The sequence below is a fragment of the Heterodontus francisci genome, chromosome 25 (assembly GCF_036365525.1).
Source record: "Heterodontus francisci isolate sHetFra1 chromosome 25, sHetFra1.hap1, whole genome shotgun sequence".
Classification (NCBI taxonomy): Eukaryota; Metazoa; Chordata; class Chondrichthyes; order Heterodontiformes; family Heterodontidae; genus Heterodontus; species Heterodontus francisci.
The window spans coordinates 52,998,033-53,019,339 of NC_090395.1; the positions used below are offsets into that span (position 1 = coordinate 52,998,033).

The following is a 21,307-nucleotide window of genomic DNA, read 5'->3' on the forward strand; positions in this document are numbered from 1 at the left end:
TGCTGACTAGCTTCCAGTAATTCGATGAACAATGAACAGATTAGCATTGGCAATGGTGATAATTGGGATTGTGGACAGAAAAGGAATATACTTCACAGAGAATTATCCATATCTTATTGCATCTAGCATTGATTTCAAAGAAACAGAGAAGGGGAATTTGAGCATTTGTAGAATTGTGTATTTAAAAAAGGGAATATACTTGAAGCCTGAACAAAAGAAGATAGGAAGACAAATTGGCACCAATACTAAAGATGCAATGGAAATGCAGCCTTCATACCAAAAAAGCCTGTCCCACAGCAACGATTTCCTGAATGGAGCTAAACCACTCAGGTAATGTGCAATCGTTAAATATGGGGAGGTATATAACAGTGGATGTCAGTACTGTTCAGAGGGAATCAATTGTCTGAGTCTAACTCTGTAGAAAATTTTGGAGATGTATATAATTTTTGATGATATGGTATATTTTAAAACTGATTGCAATTTACCATTACTATAACTTTCAATGAGTACAGAGCAAAAAAAAAAGATTCAGAGTGTAAACAGAGATAAGTTATCAAGAAAGTTCCTGCCTAAAATAGATCAAGGAAAATCCATTGAAATATTTAAAATATTAAGTGGTACAGATAAAACAAACTCTTGATTATTAGTTAATCCAGAGTACACAAATGGAAATGAATGAAAAATATGTTCAAAGCAGATATTACAAAGATGCTTTTTTTATATTGATTATATAAAGATGCTGGCCAGCACATGTGCAAATCGTCTGCGCAGTATACATTCACATGTTTTTTTTAACTCTGGATATGCCTTGGCTTATAACTGTTAGGTAGTTTCAGCTATTCTCTTTGCCATTCTCCCTAACTGAGGGAGATTGCCTGCAAGGGGGATGGGTATGTGAAAGCCTTTAAGAGGAAAAGGAGAAAGAAGATCTTTAATGGGGTTGGATTTACAGTGTGTTGATATGGAATCTTTTTGTTTTTAAAAACTGCTGTAAGTTTTCCTATGTACAGTATTTTTTTCATTTTTGATGCATAGCATCAAACTACCATTGGACAAATAGTTAAATTAAATGAGCACGATCTTCATGATAAAGTATTTACTCACTCACGTGGTTGTGTCAGTTGCACTGAAGCAGATCATTGTGTCACTTGCCTGTGATGTCATTGTGCACTATTCTTTCTGCCCACTTCAAACAAAGAAATTAATTTTCCACCCGTTTTTGTATCTTTTAACCATTGGGTATTTGAAACATGAAGAAACTCATCATTATGCTATGAGATTCCTACCAATTATTGAGAAAGTGGCATAGCAGTTGCTAGCTATCTGATGTAGAGTGCAAACTCTTACAAGAACAAACTTAGGGGTACCACTGGAGTTTAATTTTGCTACAACTTGTAGAGAACACTGGAAAACTTTATGCTTTTGCCCATCTAAGTTCACATTTCATGTTACATCATTGGCTTGAAGGGTTATCCGGCATCGAGTGTGAGGAATCCGAGCCAAAATTGGCTTATAAATGTCCTTTACGGATGGGTACCTGCCACATACCCAGCCTGACCTAAATGTCACCACAGTCTTATATAATGTCTCAATGGCTCTGATGTGATCAAGTGAAGATATGAAGAAGAGCCATCAACACTACCTTTATGGGGCAACTAGGGATTGGCAATAAATGTGGCCTTGCCAGACATTGAAAATTATGACTGACAGTGAACAACCTTACTTCACTCCTTTTTCAAGAAAGTTAGGATCAATGAGTCTCCCATCTTTCCTTATGTACATCTTGTTCCTTGAGTACAAATTCCTGATAAACTCCAAGGTTAAGCCATACACGCTCATAACTTTCAGTTTCTTCAAAAGGGCTACATCAACATAGGAACAGGAGTAGGCCATTCAGCCATTCAAGTCTGTTCTACTATTCAGCCACATCTTGGCTGACCTACACCTCAATTCTGTTTATGCACCCTTAGTTGACAAAAATCTCTCAATCTCAGTCTTGAAAATTTCAATCAATCCAGCCTCACAGTCTTTTAAGGGAGGGAGAGAGTTCCAGATTTCCACAATCTTTCCCGATTTCACTTTGAATTGGCCTACCTGTACTTCAAGATTATTTCCCCCAATTTTGCCATAATACGTGATAGTTTGTAACTATCCTACTGAATATCTTCATCATTTTAAAAGCCTCAATTTGATCGTCCTTCAATGTTCTAAACTCAAGGGACAAGAAACCAAGTTTACGTACCCTGCTGTCATAATTTAACTAAATCGCTGGTATAGTTTTGGTAAATTTGCACTGTTACACCTTCCAAGGCTAATATACTTTCCCGAGTCCAAAAGCAAAATACTGTGAATGCTGGAAGTACACAGTAGGTCAGCCAGCATCTTTTGAGAGAAGAACAGAGTTAATATTTCCAATTGATAAACTTTTGTCAGAACAGTGTTGGATTTCTATTTTTATATCTTTCCTGAGATTCGGTGCCCCAAATTGCATGAAGTAGTTGAGCTCTGGCTCTGTAGAACTGAAGCATCACTTCCTTACTTTTGTATTCCAACCACTTTGAGATAGAAGGTCACGATTCAATTAGACTTTTTGATTACTTTTTGCACAAGCGATTATTGAGTTTTGCACATGGTCATCCAAAAATCCCTTTGCTGTTCCACACCTCTTTCATCATGAAGTACTAGATTAAAAGCTTTATGAAAATTAATCGCCCTACTTTATGAAGCATGCATATTAGCATAGTTTCCTAGTTTTTTTGTTTCATTAATATCTTTTGGCGAAAAAATTACAGTTGTACTTTCCAGCATCAAGATAGCATGAGTAACTCAAATGTATATGTGCCTCAAAGACATTCCTAATCCCCAGTTACAAAAGAGTGAATTAGTAATTCTTGGCACTGATCTCTTCCACAATTACCCTGACAGGATTTTGCTTTTGGCATTGGAGATGGTGGCCTTTCTAAAATAAATTGTTAGTTTAAATGCGGTTTATAAGAAAGAAAACGAACCCCCAAAAATTGATCAGACCTCTTGAAACGGAGCAGAATTTGCGAACTGACAACCTTCCCCGAATGAGTTCCTTTTTTTGGAGTCAAACTATCTTGATGCTTTAGTCTTTCGTTCTTTCTACTATGATTGGTCAATCCTCTTCCTGGGCCCGCCCATTCGGAGAATCCCTGGATGTGACTGGTGGATGGAAACATCACTCTTGACCGGACCCCGCCCACCGAGCAGGTTCGGTTGCCTGGCAATGAGCACTCTGGGCTGCTTGAGGCTGACTTTGGATGTTGCATTGCGGATTTGTAGCGACTACAATGTAACACAGGATGTTGCAAATGCAATCGTGCCGCTGCCGTCTTGATCCCGTTAACTATAGGATGACACGCTTCAAGTTCTGTGAAAAATATGTTTGTATTTATTTGTACCTTAAATACACTGCGCTGCCATCTCAGTAGGTCAGTGATTTTCCTTTCATTGAATGAAGCTTAGATAGCGCACGCTGCACAAAAATAATGGCGACTAATCAAGACGGCTGTAGTGTCAAAGTCGCTTTAAGGTAAGACAGCTTCTTATTTATTACAGGGTTGAGTCAGTGCCAAAAGCGTGTGGCAATATTACAGGACAGTAAAGAGCCGGGAAGCCATTGTGTGGGTGCTCTGTGTTATTGTGCTGTGCTGTTGGCTTGAATAGGTGATAGAGACTCAATAGATTCGTATTTTTAAATAAATTGTGAATCTACTGTGTCATTTTGTCATTGACTGCATTTTGACCTCAAAACAAACGATTTCATGTTGACTGGTATTGAGTTCTTGCAGGTCTTAACATTGGTAATACATTTTTGATTTGGTTGGCTTCTGTATTTAATAGTTGGAGACAATGGACTTCTAATAAAATAAGACTTGTGAAAAGGAACCATAAATAACCTCTCTTTTTTTAAATCTTTGGGGAACTGCAATAAAATAACACCACCCATGTTATTGTGGCATGTTTGACATCACATTCTTTCAAAAAATACACTACTGCACATACCATTTTCCCTCAGCTCCCCCATTCAGTCTTTGTTCATCAGAGTGAGTTCTGTTGATGCAGGAGTTAAAATGGTGAATGAATAGAATTATTACATGGGCATGGAAATGATATCACATGGGCTGAGGATAATACATTGCTGCTTTTCATAACTATAAGATCATTTCTGACCCGAGTGAGCTGTAAAGGGATTCTTACTAACCAATTGAAGATAATGTAACATCAGTAATATAATAATACAATGATTTAATGTTACCCTTTTCAGTATTCCAGTTCCCCTCCCTTCCTCCAAAGTGATGACAATGACAGTTTTATGATGCTGATTACCAGCAACGAATCATTTGGAAATAAATGTACCATGAAATATGTTTTTGATGTTTCATAATGACCATTATGCTGCTCCTTTAATAGATTTTGATTATAGTGATCATTTTAAAGAAACCATGAAACCTTCTTTTAGACCGATGGCGAATGAGAACAAAGAGTGTGTGTATGGACTGGAACATTTTGATCAGAAAAGTGGCAATTGGAAGAATTATTATTAACGCGCCATTAGGTATACAGAAGATATAAGTGCGACTAGAGAACAAAATAAGGACAGGAGAGGGAAGTGACAATAAGGTGCAATGACAGTCAGTGGAATCCAGAGTATTTAATTTATTCCGTGGTCACTGGCTTTGGTTCTCTCCTAATTGTGAACCCCATTCAGACATTTCATAAAATTAATTTTCATTTTATTTTACATACTAAATGGGCAATTTACAATGTCATCTGTTACCCAAGATAATGGAAGCTTTAGTTCCTGTCACATAATGAAAAATATCTTTAGTTAAAATTTGACAACCTACTTTATTAACATTTTGCTCGTGGTTTGACCTCTGGCACAACTATCACAAAAGAATAGGATTTTTCTTAAAGATCCAATCAACAATGGATAATAATTGCAGACGAATTTAATACTTAATTCAATCTCGAGGGATCCGCTGACTTTCATGAGCCACAATAGTATTTTGGGATCAAAAACTCACTCAATTGATTTACATCTTAGTAAATAACTGCCAACTATCTGTTATCTTATTTAGCATCATTGAAATAAATTGGATTGGAAACCATGAACATAAACCATAGCTGTGTTCAAGAGTTAATTCTCTGCGATAGGGCAACAAAGCTTGTTGTGATTTTATTCCAGTTGTTTATTGGAAAAAATGAATCTCCTCCTTGATGTTAAAAGGGTAATACTTAATCCATCAGCAGTGTAATCATATTCAAATTGATTAATGAATGACTCCTCTCTATAGTAAGTAGATACTACAAAATCCCTGATATCCAAATAAACTGTTGGCCTAGCTGAAGACAGTATTTTGGTTTGAAACAAATGTTCTTCAAATCATGTAGCTTTTTTCCTCTTGGGTTTGGTAGATGTGGGATTAAGTTTAATTTAGTATAATTTCTTATTTTGTATCTGACTATAGTAAAATAATCAGTTTCACAAATATTGTTTGATAACAGTAGAACATAGTGCAGAGAAAATGTGAAATTATGATTATTGACAACAGTCCTAATTAATTCTCCACAAAAGATGGGTCAACTATTGAAAATGCAGTTTATAAGAAGTGGCTTCTTGAAGCAAATTGACCTTATGCAGTACTATGCACCTGAAAGTGATTGTAAAACAGATTCTTCAAGATGATTGAAAGGGATGTCGCTCACTTGCATTTGTGGGTGCTTCATAACAAAAACAGGCAGTCATTGACAAAGGCTAGCATTCTAGGTCGCTATATGCTGGGGAAGTTGTGTGCTGAACAAGACTAAGAGACTTTATCTGTTAAAAACATTATTGTTTAATTGAGTCATTTTACTTCAAAGCAAAACTCAATTTCTATCAACTGGTTTGAATCAAATCAATTGATCAGTTACAATGAAATTAATCTTTCAGATGTAGAATTTGTGGAATGTCTTTTTTTGACATACTTTGGCACTCGGATTCAATGCGCAGACATTATTTCCTACCATCGCTGTTCAAAGCTGTACAGCAAAGAATCAGGAAGTGTCAGTAAAACGCAGTTTCAGGAAGGATGTAGGCCTGTTGTTGAACTTAAACCAAATTTTTCTACTGTCATTGTGTGTGATAAAAGTTTATCTGTATCTGTTTGGCAGAGGAGTGATTGCAAACAAAACCTCCAATGTTTACAAAACAAACATGCACTCAGTTTGCACAGGGATAAATTTGCCTTTTCAGTATATATTACATAGTACATCAATGGGAACTAACTACAGAAAATGCAATTCTTGACTTAATGGGTGTGCTTATATTTTTGAGATAAGCTTCGAGGAAGCCTGGTGCAGGGAAATGGTATGTCAGAGCAGTAATGGTGGAGGATGGGGCAGGCATGCAGGTTTGACTATCCTCTGTGTATATCTACCCTGCTACATTAGAATGTGATAACAGGAGGGATATTCTAAGGAGCTATCTCCATATCACTGTTGTGCATCTCTGATCTTGCAGTTAAGATGATTGACAGAGGCCCATGATGTGTGGTCCAGGAGGACTGGTGAGAAAATGGAGAGATTTAAACCCTTTTAACATTTAAATGAGCAAGTTCACAGTCAGTGCAATCCTGATCAATATATGTTATTTATAATGCCACTGATTATGAAATTTGTAGCTAGTAAAAAAAAAAAATCACGAGCTGAAGGTTAAAGTTTTACTGGGGTAACTAAGTGATGTTCTGAACTGGTTTAAGTCCTTTAGGTGTCAGCTGTAGGTTGCACTTCTGCCTGTGAGTTATCAGATTATGGGTTCAAGTCCCAATCCAGATACTGTTTGAAGAAGAGCAGCGAAGTTCTCCATGGCTACCTCAACTTTCATCACTTTAAAGCAGATTATCTACTCATTCAATGGTAGACTCCTCATTGTTTGAGTAGGTCCAAGCTGTAAATGATTTCATTCTCTTTTGTGGGTTCTATCAGGACTGAGGAATCCTATGCGGGATCAGCATGGATGCCCAAAGAACTGGCAGTTCATATTGTCATCGTTGATGCTTGGGGGAACATCTGCAGCTGCGCCACTTCTGGCCTTTCTTTGGGCACGTCGGATGTTGCGAGTTTGGTGTCGATGGTCCTTGATACATGTGGGTCAGCTGTGGCTAAATTAGTAGAACTCTTGCCTCAGAGTCACGATGCTGAGTATTCAAGTCCCACTCCCTGCGCCTAATTCGTATGTTCGTATGTCCAGGATTTGAGCGCAAAAATCAAGGCTGACACTCCACAAAGAAAGTCTTGCATTTTATAGCATCTTTCATGATCACTAGACATCTCGAAGTACTTTTTGAAATGCAGTCACTGTTGTAATGCAGGAAATGCAGCAGCCAGTGCACAGCAAGCTTTCACAAACCACAAGGTGATAATGACCAGATAATCTCTTTTTGTGATGTTGAGGGATAAATATTGGCCAGGACACCAGGGATAACTCCCTTGCTCTTCTTCGAAATAGTGCAGTTGGATCTTTTACATCCACCCAAGCAAACAGACGAGGCCTTAGTTTAACATCTCATCCAAAAAATGACACCTCCAGCAGTGCAGCTCTCCCTCAGTATTGCACTGGACTGGCAGCCTTGATTTTTGTGCTCCAGCCCTGGAGTGGAACTTGTACCCAGAACTTTGTGACTCAGAGGTGAGAGTGCTACCAACTGAACCAGAGCTGACAAGCTCCAGTGCCGTATCGAGGGCCTGTTGCACTCTCGGAGGTGCCATATGCTCATTCTATCTTATTGCTGTTTGTGGGATCTTGTGCACAAATTGACTGCTGCATGTCCAACATTACAACAGTGACTACACCTCAGAAGTACTTCATTGACTAAAGCTGTTTGTATGTCCTGAGGTTGTGAGAGCTACTGTCTCTTTTTCACCAAAAATGCATGGTATTATTTAAAGAAGAAATTACATTAATCTGGCTATGTAATCTCAATTGGTACAAGGGAAAACTTGTGAACCCTTTCTTAGTTTCTGTTTGTTGCTAGATTTTATGGTTTTGAAACTGCTGATCAATGATGCCATAACTTTCTGCTGTATGAGGGAATTAAGTTAAATACATTCAGTTAAATACTGCTTACAACACTGCCATGTCACCACTGGAACTTGCCTTTTAATTGCACCTAAATGATGAAGTAGATAATCTCCAACAACTGTAAGGATCCTGAAGTTAGATTGTTGGGCTATCAGTTTGAATAGGTATTAAGTCACAGACCAAAATTGGTTAATGCTGAAACTTCATTTGACAAATGCAGCATTTCCTAAACCAAACTTAAATTCTCCAGTGACATCATAAATGGCAGTTTTGCCCACAGACCATTGTCTCCATTCAGTCAGTCACCATTCAGGATGTTGCTGGGAGTGCACAGAAAGATCTGCTGTCTAAATGATTCAGATCAGCAGTTTAAAACATAAGTCACTGCAAGAAGTCTTCAGTCAAGCAGGCTTGGGCCAGGCACAGTGCTGTACTTTCCAAATATCACCTTCATTATTTAGTAGTTAGAAGTAAGCAATTACTGGATTTAAGAACGTAAGAAAAAAATGAGAAAGCTATTTGGCTCTTTGAGGTTCACACCTCTAATATTGCAACTGCCCCACTAGAACACATGGCAGCAGTGTGAACAACCTTAATGTTTCTGCTTCTGCTATTTTGCCTGCGCGATTATTCTAAACATCACTCTTTGAGTAAGAAAGAACCTGCATTTATATAGCAGCTCGGCATTCCAAAGTGCTTCACAGACAATGAATTTAAATGTAGCCACTGTTGTTATGTTCGTAAACACGGGAGCAAATTTGTTCACAGCAAGGTCCCATGAACAGCAGAGATGAATGACCAATTAATCTGTTCTGACGGGGTTGGTTGAGTGATAAATGTTGACCTTGATCTTCTTTGCAAAATGCCATGGGATCTTCTGCATTAATCGGGACAGATAAAGGGGTGTAAATTCCACATTGCATCTAAAAGATGGCATCTTTAACAATGCAATACTCCAAGTACTGAGATGTCAGTTTAGAGAATGGGCTAATGTTCAGGAGTAGGGTTGAACACACAGCCTTCTGAGTGAGAAGTAAACAAAACTTTTCTTCCTAAAATTATGCCTTCTAGCCCAACTATCCTGCTTTAAAATAACATTTCACTTAACGTTCTCTGCACTGAGTCTCCCCGACTTTCTTTCGAGACTCAATTTTTGCTGGTTATTCTTTGGAGCTCATCCTTTACTGAGATTAATCTTATTGTTTTCTGCATTTTCACCAAAGAATATATTTTTTTTCCTGAAAGCAAATGCTGGAAATCTGAAACAAAAACAGAAAGTGCTGGAAATACTCAGCAGGTCTGGCAGCATCTGTGGAGAGAGAAGCAGAGTTAACGTTTCAGGTCTGTGACCTTTCATTAGAACTGGCAAAGGTTAGAAAAGAATTAAGTTTTAAGCAAGTTTGTGGCGGTGGGGGGGTGGCGGTGGTTGGTGGGGAAGAGAACAAAAGGAAAGGTGTGTGATAGCGCAGAGGGCAGGAAAGATTAAATAACAAAGGTGTCATAGGACAAAGGCAAAGAATGTGTTATAAAAACAAGAAATGCTGGAAATACTCAGCAGGTCTGGCAGCATCTGTGGAGAGAGAAGCAGAGTTAACGTTTCAGGTCAGTGACCCTTCTTCAGAACTCAAAGAATGTGTTAATGCTTGTGAAAGACAAAGCATTAGTCCAGAGAGAGTGTTAATGGCAGAGTAATAAGCAACTCTGTCCACATGAAAAAACAGGCACATGGTTAAAAAATAAAATAAAAATGATAAAAACAAGTAGAAATATATTAAAAAATGGCCAGTTACGCTCTGAAATTATTGAACTCAATGGTGAGCCCAGAAGGTTGTAGAGTGCCTCATCGAAAGATCAGGTACTGTTCCTCGAGCTTGTGTTGTTGTTCACAGGAACACTGCAGCAGGCCAAGTACCGAAAAGTGGGCATGAGAGCGGTGGGGGGGGTGGGGAGGGAGGCGGAGAGTGGGTGTTGAAATGGTAAGCAACTGGAAGCTCAGGGTTATGCTTTCGGCCTGAGTGGAGATGTTCCACAAAGTGGTCATCCAATGCTCACAATGCGGTTGCCTCTACATTGGGGAGATCAATGGCTAGAGTGTGATGCAAAATAATGCCAACAGCATGGGTTCAATCCCCGTACCAACTGAAGTAGTTCTTGGGGCATGTCTCCAAGCCTTGCCCCATAGTGATATCATGGCATAAGCCATGATTAGCAACCCTCGGGCAATGAGGATGCTAAATAGAGAGAAAGAGAGAGGACATGAAAGGTTCTATATAAATGCAAGATGGTTCTTTTAATTATTGCAGATAACTGGCTTCTATGATAAGCATTTTAACATAATTCTTCCTGTATGAGAGAGTGATCTGTAAAAGGAATGTTTAGGATTCTGCCAGTGTCATTTGTTTTCAAAAAAACACAATCTCTTTACTATTTCCTTGCAGTCAGTGAGACTTTATAGATAGTTGGAAATACTGAATTTCATTTTTGCCAGCACATAATTGAAGTCTAGGAGGATATCTGCTCCTGGTAAATATTTCAGTTCTTTAAGCTTTTATCTGAAATTCAAAGCCTTATTTTAAGGAATATAACTGCCGCATGTGATTTTAGTTAAGGAAATTGTGCTATTATTAATGTATTTGAATATAAGTTTATAAAACAATTCAGAAAAAAAGCTTTCTCTTACTTTAAAACCTAGTGGTTGTGGCTGATGAGTCAGTTTTTCAGGAGTTGAGTGTCTACCTATAACAGCCCAGAGAGATAGAGTTGTGGTGCAGTGTCAGAGGATGTAAAGCGTGGAACAAAAACAGCCTGAATTAAAAGTGCACAGTAGGTACTGCAGTGCAGTTTTTTTTTAAAAAAGCCTTTCGTTCTAGAAGGTGAATTGGGTCACGGCTGCTTTTGTGTCATTAACAACCATTTGGACCACACTTGATCCTCTAATTCGGCAGCAGTGGTACCATTCCTTTTGCAGTGCCCAGTCCTAGGAAGATGCCAGATGGTGTCTGATTGCAGTCATGTAGAGCTGATGAAATCACCAGGGTGGAATTAATAAATTAAATTTAATTGCAATTTCTCAAAATACCTAGTTGTGTTTATGCAATGCTGTCAGGGCATCACCTAAAATCTTCAAATGAAGCAATATTTTAGAAATATTCAACCAACAATTAAAAGTTTCCTCTCCATTGCCATATAGAGAAATGGAACTCATTGTTCCATTAATTGAGGTTAGTCCAAGTATACACTTTGAAGGGACTTGGCTCTATTTTGTGTGACACTGTGGGTTCATTAATGGTACTCACTTTCATCTCATCCTTTAGGTGCTCTACTTTCACCTGAAAGGGAAGAGAGGGAAAGATTAACATTTAGAGTCATGGATAAATAGAAACAGATCTGTGGCTGTTGAAAAGCAGCTGCACTTTGTCATGCAAAGTGGGTTGCTGCGAGTTTTTAGTGAGAAGAGTTAAATTGCCTACAGGACACATTCTCCAACCTCCAAAACCATCATGTCCCAGACGTGACTCTTGCCCACGATCTTCGTGAGGTTCTTATTGATTTGAGGAGAGGATATTAATGGGCATTCTCACTCCTCCCATACTCACCTGCTTCCTGTTATTGCTTATGAGCTTGACCTGTAATAAAGAAGGAAGATTGTTAATGGTAACCTAGTGAGATGATTTCATGATGTATTTCCCAATTTAGAATCATGGTGCTGGCATTTGAAGTATTGCAGAGGTGTGAGGAGTTTAAAAAAAAAAATCCATTCGTGGGATGTGGGTGTCGGTGGCTAGGCCATCATTTATTGCCCATCCCTAATTGCCCTTGAGAACATGATGGTGAGCTGCCTTCTTGAACCCCTGCAGTCCATATGATGTAGGTACACCCACAGTGCTGTTAGGAAGGGAGTTCCAGGATTTTGACCCAGCAACAGTGAAGGAACGGCGATATAGTTGCAAGTCAGGATGGTGTGTGACTTGGAGGGGAACTTGCAGGTGGTGGTGTCCCCATGCATTTGCTGCCCTTATCCTTCTAGCTGGTAGAGGTCGCGGGTTTGGAAGGTGCTGTTTAAGGAGCCTTGGTGCATTGCTGCAGTGCATCTTGTAGGTGGTACACACTGCTGCCACTGTGCGTAGGTGGTGGAGGGAGTGAATGTTTGTGGATAGGGTGCCAATCAAGTGGGCTGCTTTGTCCTGGATGGTGTTGAGATTCGTGAGTGTTGTTGGAGCTGCACCCATCCAGACAAGTGAAGCGTATTCCATCACACTCCTGACTTGTGCCTTGTAAATGGTGGACAGGCTTTGGGGAGTCAGGAGGTGAGTTACTCACTGCAGGATTCCTAGCCTCTGACCTGCTCTTATAGCTACGGTATTTATATGGCTACTGCAGTTCAGTTTCTGGTCAATGGTGACCCCTAGGATGTTGATAGTGGGGGTTTCAGCGATGGTAATGCCATTGAATTTCAAGGGGAGATGGTTATATTCTCTCTTGTTGGAGATGGTCATTGCCTGGCACTTGTGTGGCGTGAATGTTACTTGCCACTTATCAGCCCAAGCCTGGATATTGTCCAGGGCTTGCTGCATTTCTACACGGACTGCTTCAGTACGAGGAGTTAGAGTGAAGTATGCTGCAGTGAATCTAGGAGAATGCTGGTAATTGGACGAGGGAAGAGTTATGAGTGCTGGGACTACAGATAGATCTCTAATTATTCTGCTTAACCCTGCACTGAGTTAGTCATTATCAGGGAAGTTCACTGTGTGTCATGATATTATGGATGAATCCATTCTCATCTCGAGATTTGATTATTGGTAAGATAAAAAAGGAAAATTTCTGGGGTTTATTCCCCTAAAATTCAAGAGGAAGTTAGTTTCTTCTAATTCAGAACAAAACAACCCAGAACTTATCCCTGGGAAATCAATAAAAACTTATTTTAGAAGGTCCCTTATCTTAGGGTAGGCACCCAAATTAAATTGTTCCTGGACACACAAATTAGTTGAGTGACTAGCAATTGAAACGAACAAAAATATTTGGGGAGAGAAACAGAGTTAACATTTCAGATCTCTGATGAATGGTCAGCGACCTGAAACGTTGGGCAGGATTTTAGTTCCCGGCTCCCAATCCTGCTGTCGAGATGAAATGTGGGTGCAGAACCCACAAATGCTGGCAGCTGGAGCTAGAGTGTGATTTTGGAGGAGGCAGCCAATTAAGTGGCCACCTCCAGGAGCCCCATCCAATTTAAGATGGCAGGCAGCCTCCTGAATCTGGAGGGCCAATATAAGGCTGTCCAGCAGTCAAAGATTGGCAGCCCCCCTTCATTTCAGGTCACTGGCAACAAAATGGGTAAATAAGAGGGCCACAAGTGTTGGGAGTGTCTGAAATGAGGGAGTAATTGCCTCCGCCCCCACCACCCTCCCACAGTAACGGGCACTGCCACGGTTGTGACTGATTTTTGGAGTAGCTCTGACATCTACCTGGCCTCCCACTGGGAATCCATCACCGTTTCATGGATGGGCACCTGATCTGTTGGGTGCCACATACACCGGCTGGAAAATCCAGTCAGCGTCGGGAGAGTGCCGTTATGTTAAATCTTTAGATGGTAAACATGATGGTGATTAAATTGCAACTTGTATTCTATTTTAGACACCAATGGCTCCAGCCAGTATTAATGTAGCCAATACATCAAAGCTATGGTATAGTGTAATTGAGATTTCAGAATACTTTCATCTATCTCAGGTCACATTTTGTTATTGTTTGACAGAATGTGTAATATCAAAATTAACTAATTCTTGTCAGGGACAGTTGCTTTGCACTGAAATTGATTTGTAACTAGAAAAACCTTGAAGCATGTTGACACATCACAGTACTGATGAAGTGAGGACCTATATTCGTGAGAGTTAGTATTGCAACTCCGAATAATTATTAAAAGATCTAGTAGTATAAAGTTCTTTTTTACAGCCATTGTCTCAAGTATAGGCCTAGATTTCGGAGTGATGTATTTCACAAGTAATGTGATGTTACTTGCGTAATTTGCAGTAGTTTTGAAAATTTATCATTTTGCCAGCACATGTTTTGAAAATCTATGCAAGAGTGTCAATTGACTTGACAACCAGTCCTTTTTAAAAGAACAACCTGAGCTGAACTATTATAATGAGAAAATAAAAGAGAATGCCACAGAGAATTGTTAAGTTCTGGTGACTGAGTGTTGATGCAGAGCAAGATAAAGCTTGTTTCCATGTCAACTCATGTACAGAAATCTGTTTATAGACTAAGTATCAGATGAAGTTCTTTGCTGCTAGCTTCTTCACTGTAACAGAGATTGTGATTCATAGATTGATGCTAATTTAGGTAAAAGTTTAGTACAATATTGACAGCACAAAAACTTCATGTTTATGCTGCAAAAAAAAATCACCTTCAATTGGTTCCACTGAAATCAGATTTGCATTAGCTGGCAGCACAGGAGCAGAGCTTAAACTCTGCATCAGTCACCATAGCCAGTCAGGCTCCAGCAGGAAGCTTGGATGAAAAGAGTTTTAAAACATATCACCTTCAATTTTCTCTTTATTTTTAACAGCTTCTGGACTCTAGTTTTCATAGAGTCAGTATATTATGATAGCGCCAAATTCATCTTGGTTTTTTTTTCTCCATGATAGTAAAATCAAATAAATCCTCGGCTATGCTCTTCACTTAGTGTTGGAAATAGTTTGAAAGAAAATCTGTTGACTGAACAGAAAAGAAGTTGGCCTATCCCATTCTTGACCTAATCATGATACCAGTTTCTCAATTTTAACACTGGCAGAGAGCAAAAATATTCAATTTTAATGGGAACATAAACCCTCCGTCTACATCAATGACAGAGATAATTATACACCCACTTCAGTAAATATCTTTTTTTATGGTTTCCAGTACTAACATGGATTCAGATGGGGAAGATCATGCTTGACTAACCTTCTTGACTTTGAGGAAGTAACATCCCAAGTGGATTGGTCGAAAGCTCTATGAAATAATATTCCTAGACTTGCAAAATTAATTTGACAAAATTCCCTGTGAAAGATGATGAATGGGGATTCAGGGTATGGATTCAGAAATGGAAGAGAAACTGGTTGAAGGATAGAAAACAGTGATTGCTCATTAGAAATATCATGCTGAACTGGGTTGGCTGGGAAAGCTGGTGATGTACTGAGGATTTGATCTTGGGTCCACCACTGTTCCTGATATACATAAATGGTTTAGACTCGAAAGCTAAATGTGAATTGGTCAAATTTGTTGATGATGCAAAACTGGCAAGGACAGTGAAATTCGAGGAAGGAGCTCGGAAATTACAGTGTGAGTTTGACAAATTAGTTACATTGGCAGATTGGTGACCAATTAGTAAGAGGTTAAAGAGGCAACATAGGATGTGTACATTTGGAAGCACACACCCTGCAGGTCCTGAAGGGATGCCATTAGGCTCAGAAGCCTTACTGGAGTTCAAAAACTTCAGGAAGCAATAGATTTGTCAAGGTAAAACATCAGAATCAATCGTCTTTAATCAAACCTGATAATTAGTCACTGAAAGATAACTTCTGAAATTCAGTTAAACCTGATAATACTTCGAAGGATCAGTGCACGTACTGCATTTCAGGAGTGGCATACAGCCATTTCCCATGTTTGGCACAGTGATTTACCAACTCTCTATTGATTCAGTGTCAATGCATGTACAGAAGGCTAAAGAAAGTTTCATTGAGGATGAGGCAGCAAATAAAGGCTTAAATTATTTGGATAGGTTGCATAAATTTTGTTGGTATTTCCTTGAGTTTAGAAGATTGAGGGGTGATCTAATTGAGGTGATTAAAATTACAAAAAGATTCAATAAATCACCTGATGGGGATTCCAAAGCAAGGGGGTACAATCTTAAAATTAGAGCTAGATCTTTCAGACATGAATTGCATGCACCTTTCTCCAAAAGGCCTTGGTTGTTGGGTCAATTGAAATTTTCAAGACTGAGTTTGATGGAATTTTATTAGGTCAGGGCATAGGCAGATATGAATCAAAGGTGGGTTAATGGAGTTGAGGTACAGATCAACCATGATCTAATTGAATGGCAGAACATTCGGGGTGGCACAGTGGCGCAGTGGTTAGCACCGCAGCCTCACAGCTCCAGCGACCCGGGTTCAATTCTGGGTACTGCCTGTGTGGAGTTTGCAAGTTCTCCCTGTGTCTGCGTGGGTTTCCTCCGGGTGCTCCGGTTTCCTCCTACATGCCAAAAGACTTGCAGGTTGATAGGTAAATTGGCCATTATAAATTGCCCCTAGTATAGGTAGGTGGTAGGGAAATATAGGGACAGGTGGGGATGTGGTAGGAATATGGAATTAGTGTAGTAGTATAAATGGGTGGTTGATGGTCGGCACAGACTCAGTGGGCCGACGGGCCTGTTTCAGTGCTGTATCTCTAACTAACTAACTAACTAACCTGCTCGAGGGGCTGAATGGTCCATTCCTGTTCCGCTGTCCTATGAATAAGCAGATAATAATGCATATTTCAATGTTATACTGGTTGAAACCCATTAGGTGTTTTATATTTGTTCCTGCAAAGTTATTAAACCCAAAGTTTCCAATTAAAATTTTTTAGTCTAAAGTACAAAATCTTTGCTGATATCTATCACCCAATTCTTCACCCTGATTCTGAAAAAGAGAAATGCAAAAATCAAAAAGACTACCCATAATAGTCAAACAAACTGGAGTAATGAAGAGAGGTTCTTTTAATCAATTAAGTTAGAATTGTTTAGACTACTGGTTAAACATCTCACAGAACATACTTTGAATAATGTAAATCTTAATTTGTACGACAGCTACAGAAATAGTTACCTAAAAGTTAAAAACCCTCAAATGAGTGAAAGGGAAATGTTAAGTTTAAACTGAAGAGGGATTGTAACGATTCATCTCCCTTACAAAAGAAGGAGGTAGTTGATGAGACAGACGGAGACTGGTGATTTATTGAAGGAATTTGTTGTATTACATTAATTGTGCAGTAAGTTAGTGACTGTGCTTCACGTAATACAGCGGCTGACCTTTCAGTAATGATGTTTACAATATAGGTGTGCAGGGTAAAATGAAAAATTGGGGGAGGATTTTTAGCCCCCGCCGAGGCCTGGAAAGGAGGCTAAAAATAATGCGGCCGGCTGGCATACAAGTTCGCCGGCTCTGTCCAGCCTCTGGGCCATTTTCCCAGAGATGAGGTGGGAGGGGTGCTGGTGGTGCAGCAGGGCTATCTGCCCTCAAGTTACAGGTAGCCCATTGAGCCCATTAATGGCCACTTAAGGCCAATTGAAGGAGGCCAACCGGGATTTTCCATTCAGACTCCAGGTCCCTGCATTTAGCTGGGCACAGTTTAGCTGTCTGGAGGTTATCTCCTGGTGTTTTATCTGGGGGCCAAAGCTCCAGGTAAGCTTAGAGGTCCTCCCTGCCTGCTTGGATGCAGCAGCAGCTACAGGCCACCCTGTGGAAGGGTTCCCTCCCCTCCAAGTGGTGGCCTGGCTACAAAGGCCATTTTTTATTTCAAATTTGAAAAAGTTGGAGAGAGGGTGTCTCCATTTTGGGGTGCCCTCTCCCTCACTTACCTACCATGGCATCCTGCTGCTGCTTTCAAGCTTGAAGGACTCCTATTTGCCCTTCAACTTTGAGTGCCCACCCATCCTTAATTGGACGACGAGCCCACCCTCTGGCCACTAATTGGCCAACTTGGAGAAATTCACAGGTGAGTGACTGTTTGCCACACAGTGTGGGCTTCTGACCCCCATTTTCCCTTGGACTGAATGAGGCATTATTATTATTTTTTTCCCAATTTTAGTGGATTTGTAAGAGATGTTTTTGTTCGGACTTTTTTCCTGCTGATCTAGATGAAGAATCTTTATGCTGGAATTTAACTAATTCTAGCACCCATTATCCGTATTGACTCTCACAATTCTGGGATAGCACAACCAGATATAAAGTGAAGCTCCAACTGCTCAGTGCATACCAGCATATAATCTTACTGAGTGAGACTTCTGTAATGTGGTTCGTTCATTGCTCTGGACTAAACTACTAGAAACTGGATTGAGATTGAACAAAGTCTGAGCACACAGTTATTAAAGAAGGCAGATGTTCATGCCCTCACTTGAGACAGTATTCAAATAATCCGCTAAACATTAAAAGCCAGGGCACTATGCTAATATGCAATGTCTCTTTATCCCCTGATAATGATCATGTTTGCCATTATTTGGACTTTTTAAATTAAGAATTGCTTTCTTCAAATTGACTTGTATTGGGTCATATTAACTAAGAGCCAGTCCTGAAAAATGCACCGTAAACAAAACTATAGATTTTTGTTCACCCGGGGGACTGTAGGTTTAACAATCCTTGATTTGTTGAATGTTGTATAACATATTATTGTGTGTTTTTGGAATCTGGTGTCCATCCCCAGGGCTTGGATTTAACCTTGGTGAATTAAGGCTTAAAACAATCCCAGTTCTGGATCAGCCAGTTGCCAGCTGTTGCTGGTGTATGGTCTCCCATGAGGATTCATGATATAGAGCAAAAGCTGAAGGAGTGCTACTTACAGTCCTACTGGCTGGCAACAGCCTCTCTTTATTTAAAAAAAAATGTAGTTCCTCCTAACATCTAAAAGCTCGAGTTCCCTGGGATTGTATTTTTTAATACAGCATACGGGATTCTTCCACCGATCACAAATGGGGGAGGGAGTGTTGTGGTCATTTTGATTTAAATCTCGAGCACGTTTCTTCTGGGTTAGATGATGTTTTGTGGGGATAAAATGATTATTATATATTTCACAACCATCAGGTTTGTCCAAGAGATGCTGTGTTTCAGTTTTATGTGAGGTTTCTCCAGTGGGACTGTGGTAGGACTTAGCAGCTGCCACAAACATCCATTGTCTGCATCACAGCAGTTCAGCAGTTGTGGTCATGCAGCACATGGTATTTAATCATGTATTAGCCCAGAGTTGCTTGTGCACTGTTGCACCTAAATTGAGGGATATCATCAGCAGATGGCTCAAGTAGGTGAAATTGAGAGAGATCTGAGTCAAAGGGTGGTTGAATGACTTTAAGCCTAAAATTGTCCTAATTGCTGTGAATCATTATGGATGACTTGAGTCCTGTCACAGTGAGGATAAGACTCCAATGATTGAAGTGGGAAAATCCCTTTTTCCCCCAAAATAGATAAATAATCTAAATTACTTATTGTATTTTTTAAACCCTGACTGCTGCTGTGTACTGTTAATATTAGAGCTATTTGCTGATCAATGCGGTCTAGATACTAGCATTTTGGTTGCATTATTCCTGTCTCTCAGATCTGACCTTGCAGGGTTGCAGTAGGTTGCTGGAGAAAGAAGGAAATCATAAAGTTTCTTTCAGATAGACTCATTATTCTTATCCCACAAACGGGGAAGTATTTTATATAAAGGGTATTTTTCCTCCTGTTCTTATTCCTCTACCCATACAGTCATGACCTTTTTGAATTAATGATCCAAAACCATGTGAATGCCTTGCTTGCAGTCGCATGAGTTATGGAAATTCTATGAATGCATTGGACCCACATACAGATGTTTTGAGTTTGAAAATGGTACAAAAATGCTTACATTGCTTCTGATGATTTGTATTCTATGCAAAGGGTTACAATCTGAATCTTCAGTTGCTATTATTCTGCATGTTTAATTTTATTACTTTTATTTTTCTGTCTTCTCTATGTCCTGACACACTCTAGAACATCGCAAATAAATACCTCTTTTGTCTTGGAGGCCAACCAAGCTATTTATGCCTTGGTCTCTGTCAAAGACATAATTTGAAGTTCCAGTATGTATGAAGGTGCAGGTTAATTCTCTCCTTAATTTGCATTTGCTACAACTTGTGGTGCTGTACATGTATCAGTTGCCTTGGCGACCTTGATAAATAATATTGGCCGGTGTGTTTGATCAGTATCAGTTGTTTGGCACCAAGATGGAAGATGTTCTTTTTGAGTTGATCCAAGAGTCAGAGTGGATGCTGACTAGTTTGCAAAATGCTCATACTAACTTGATGTTGCCAAGTCTGTTCTCATTCGCCCAATCTGGATTTGAACACATGAACTAGGCTGACAATCAAATGAAATTCTGTTGCTCTGTAGGAAGTGCAATCCTTGGGATGAATTGTTAAACTTAAGTCTGTCTGCCTGTACAGGTGGATGCGTAAGATCCTGTGGCACTATTCTCACAAGAGCAAGGAGTTTTTCCTGTTCCTGCTCCTGCTCCTCCTCTCTTGAATGTGGAATGCTGCTGTGACAGAGTTTGATATGGGAACAGTTAAATTTTTTTTTAAATTATATAACTTTGATACACTCCAAGTAGCTTCTCTGCCAAGATGTCCATAAAGTGTGGAGTCATGTGAAATGAACGTGTTCTAATTGTAAGACTTTGGTTATGGTTAATTGAAATAACACTGATTGAATATTTCAGATTACTGAGGAGAGGTAAAAAGCACCAGCTATCAACTGCTGAACAATAAATTATTGTGTCCTGCTGCAGTTTAGTGACTGTTCCAATACATTGACATGAATTACCTGGCTTTTGACCAATGTAGTTATACAATGCTTAGATAAAGTAAAGTCTTACATGTTTCTAGCATATCTTTTCAGTTGAGTCAGAGAACATAAGTCACGTGCATAGAGAACATGCTTTTAAATTGGCTAGTATGCTTGTATTTGTGTGATTAATCAAAATGGTACTTGCATATCAGAGTATTCAGACTTATGTGAGACAGTAACAAGAGTCAGCCATTCAGTTCTTTGAACCCATCCCACCATTCAGTGACGTCATAGCCAATGCTCCCTCTAAGCTGCGTGAGTGTTGTGTGCAATTGGCAGTGTGCCTTCCAACGGACAAACAGGCTGCACACAAGCCGTGGTCCCTTTAAGATGTGCCATGTGCCGCCGCGTGGCAATCTTAAAAGGAATGTGCAGTGCAGCAGCTGGGCTGCGCACAGTGAAGGGAAATTAGAGGAAGCATTGGTCAAGGCTGATTTGTACCTCAACTCCATTTACCTGCCTTCTCTCTTTATTTTGTGATACCCTTATCTAAAAATCTATTGCTCACAGAATTGAAAATTTGAAGTGACCCAGCATCCACCGACATTTGGGGAGAAGGTTCTATATTTCCACTACTCTTGGTGTGAAAATGTCCTAAATGGTCCTCCATCCTGATTCGCCCACCAGAGGAAAT

General features: G+C 39.6%; 1 protein-coding gene across 2 annotated transcripts in view; it reads left to right on the forward strand.

Annotated features, from left to right (window-relative positions):
• The first annotated feature begins 3,258 nt into the window (after positions 1 to 3,258).
• Positions 3,259 to 21,307, forward strand: part of kif21b (kinesin family member 21B) — a 168,704-nt gene continuing 150,655 nt past the window's right edge. For both annotated transcript variants that reach the window (XM_068057204.1, XM_068057205.1), the window contains exon 1: positions 3,259 to 3,556. In XM_068057204.1, the coding sequence (XP_067913305.1) occupies positions 3,513 to 3,556 (44 nt within the window). In that variant the 5' untranslated portion in view covers positions 3,259 to 3,512. The remainder of the gene's footprint in view (positions 3,557 to 21,307) is intronic.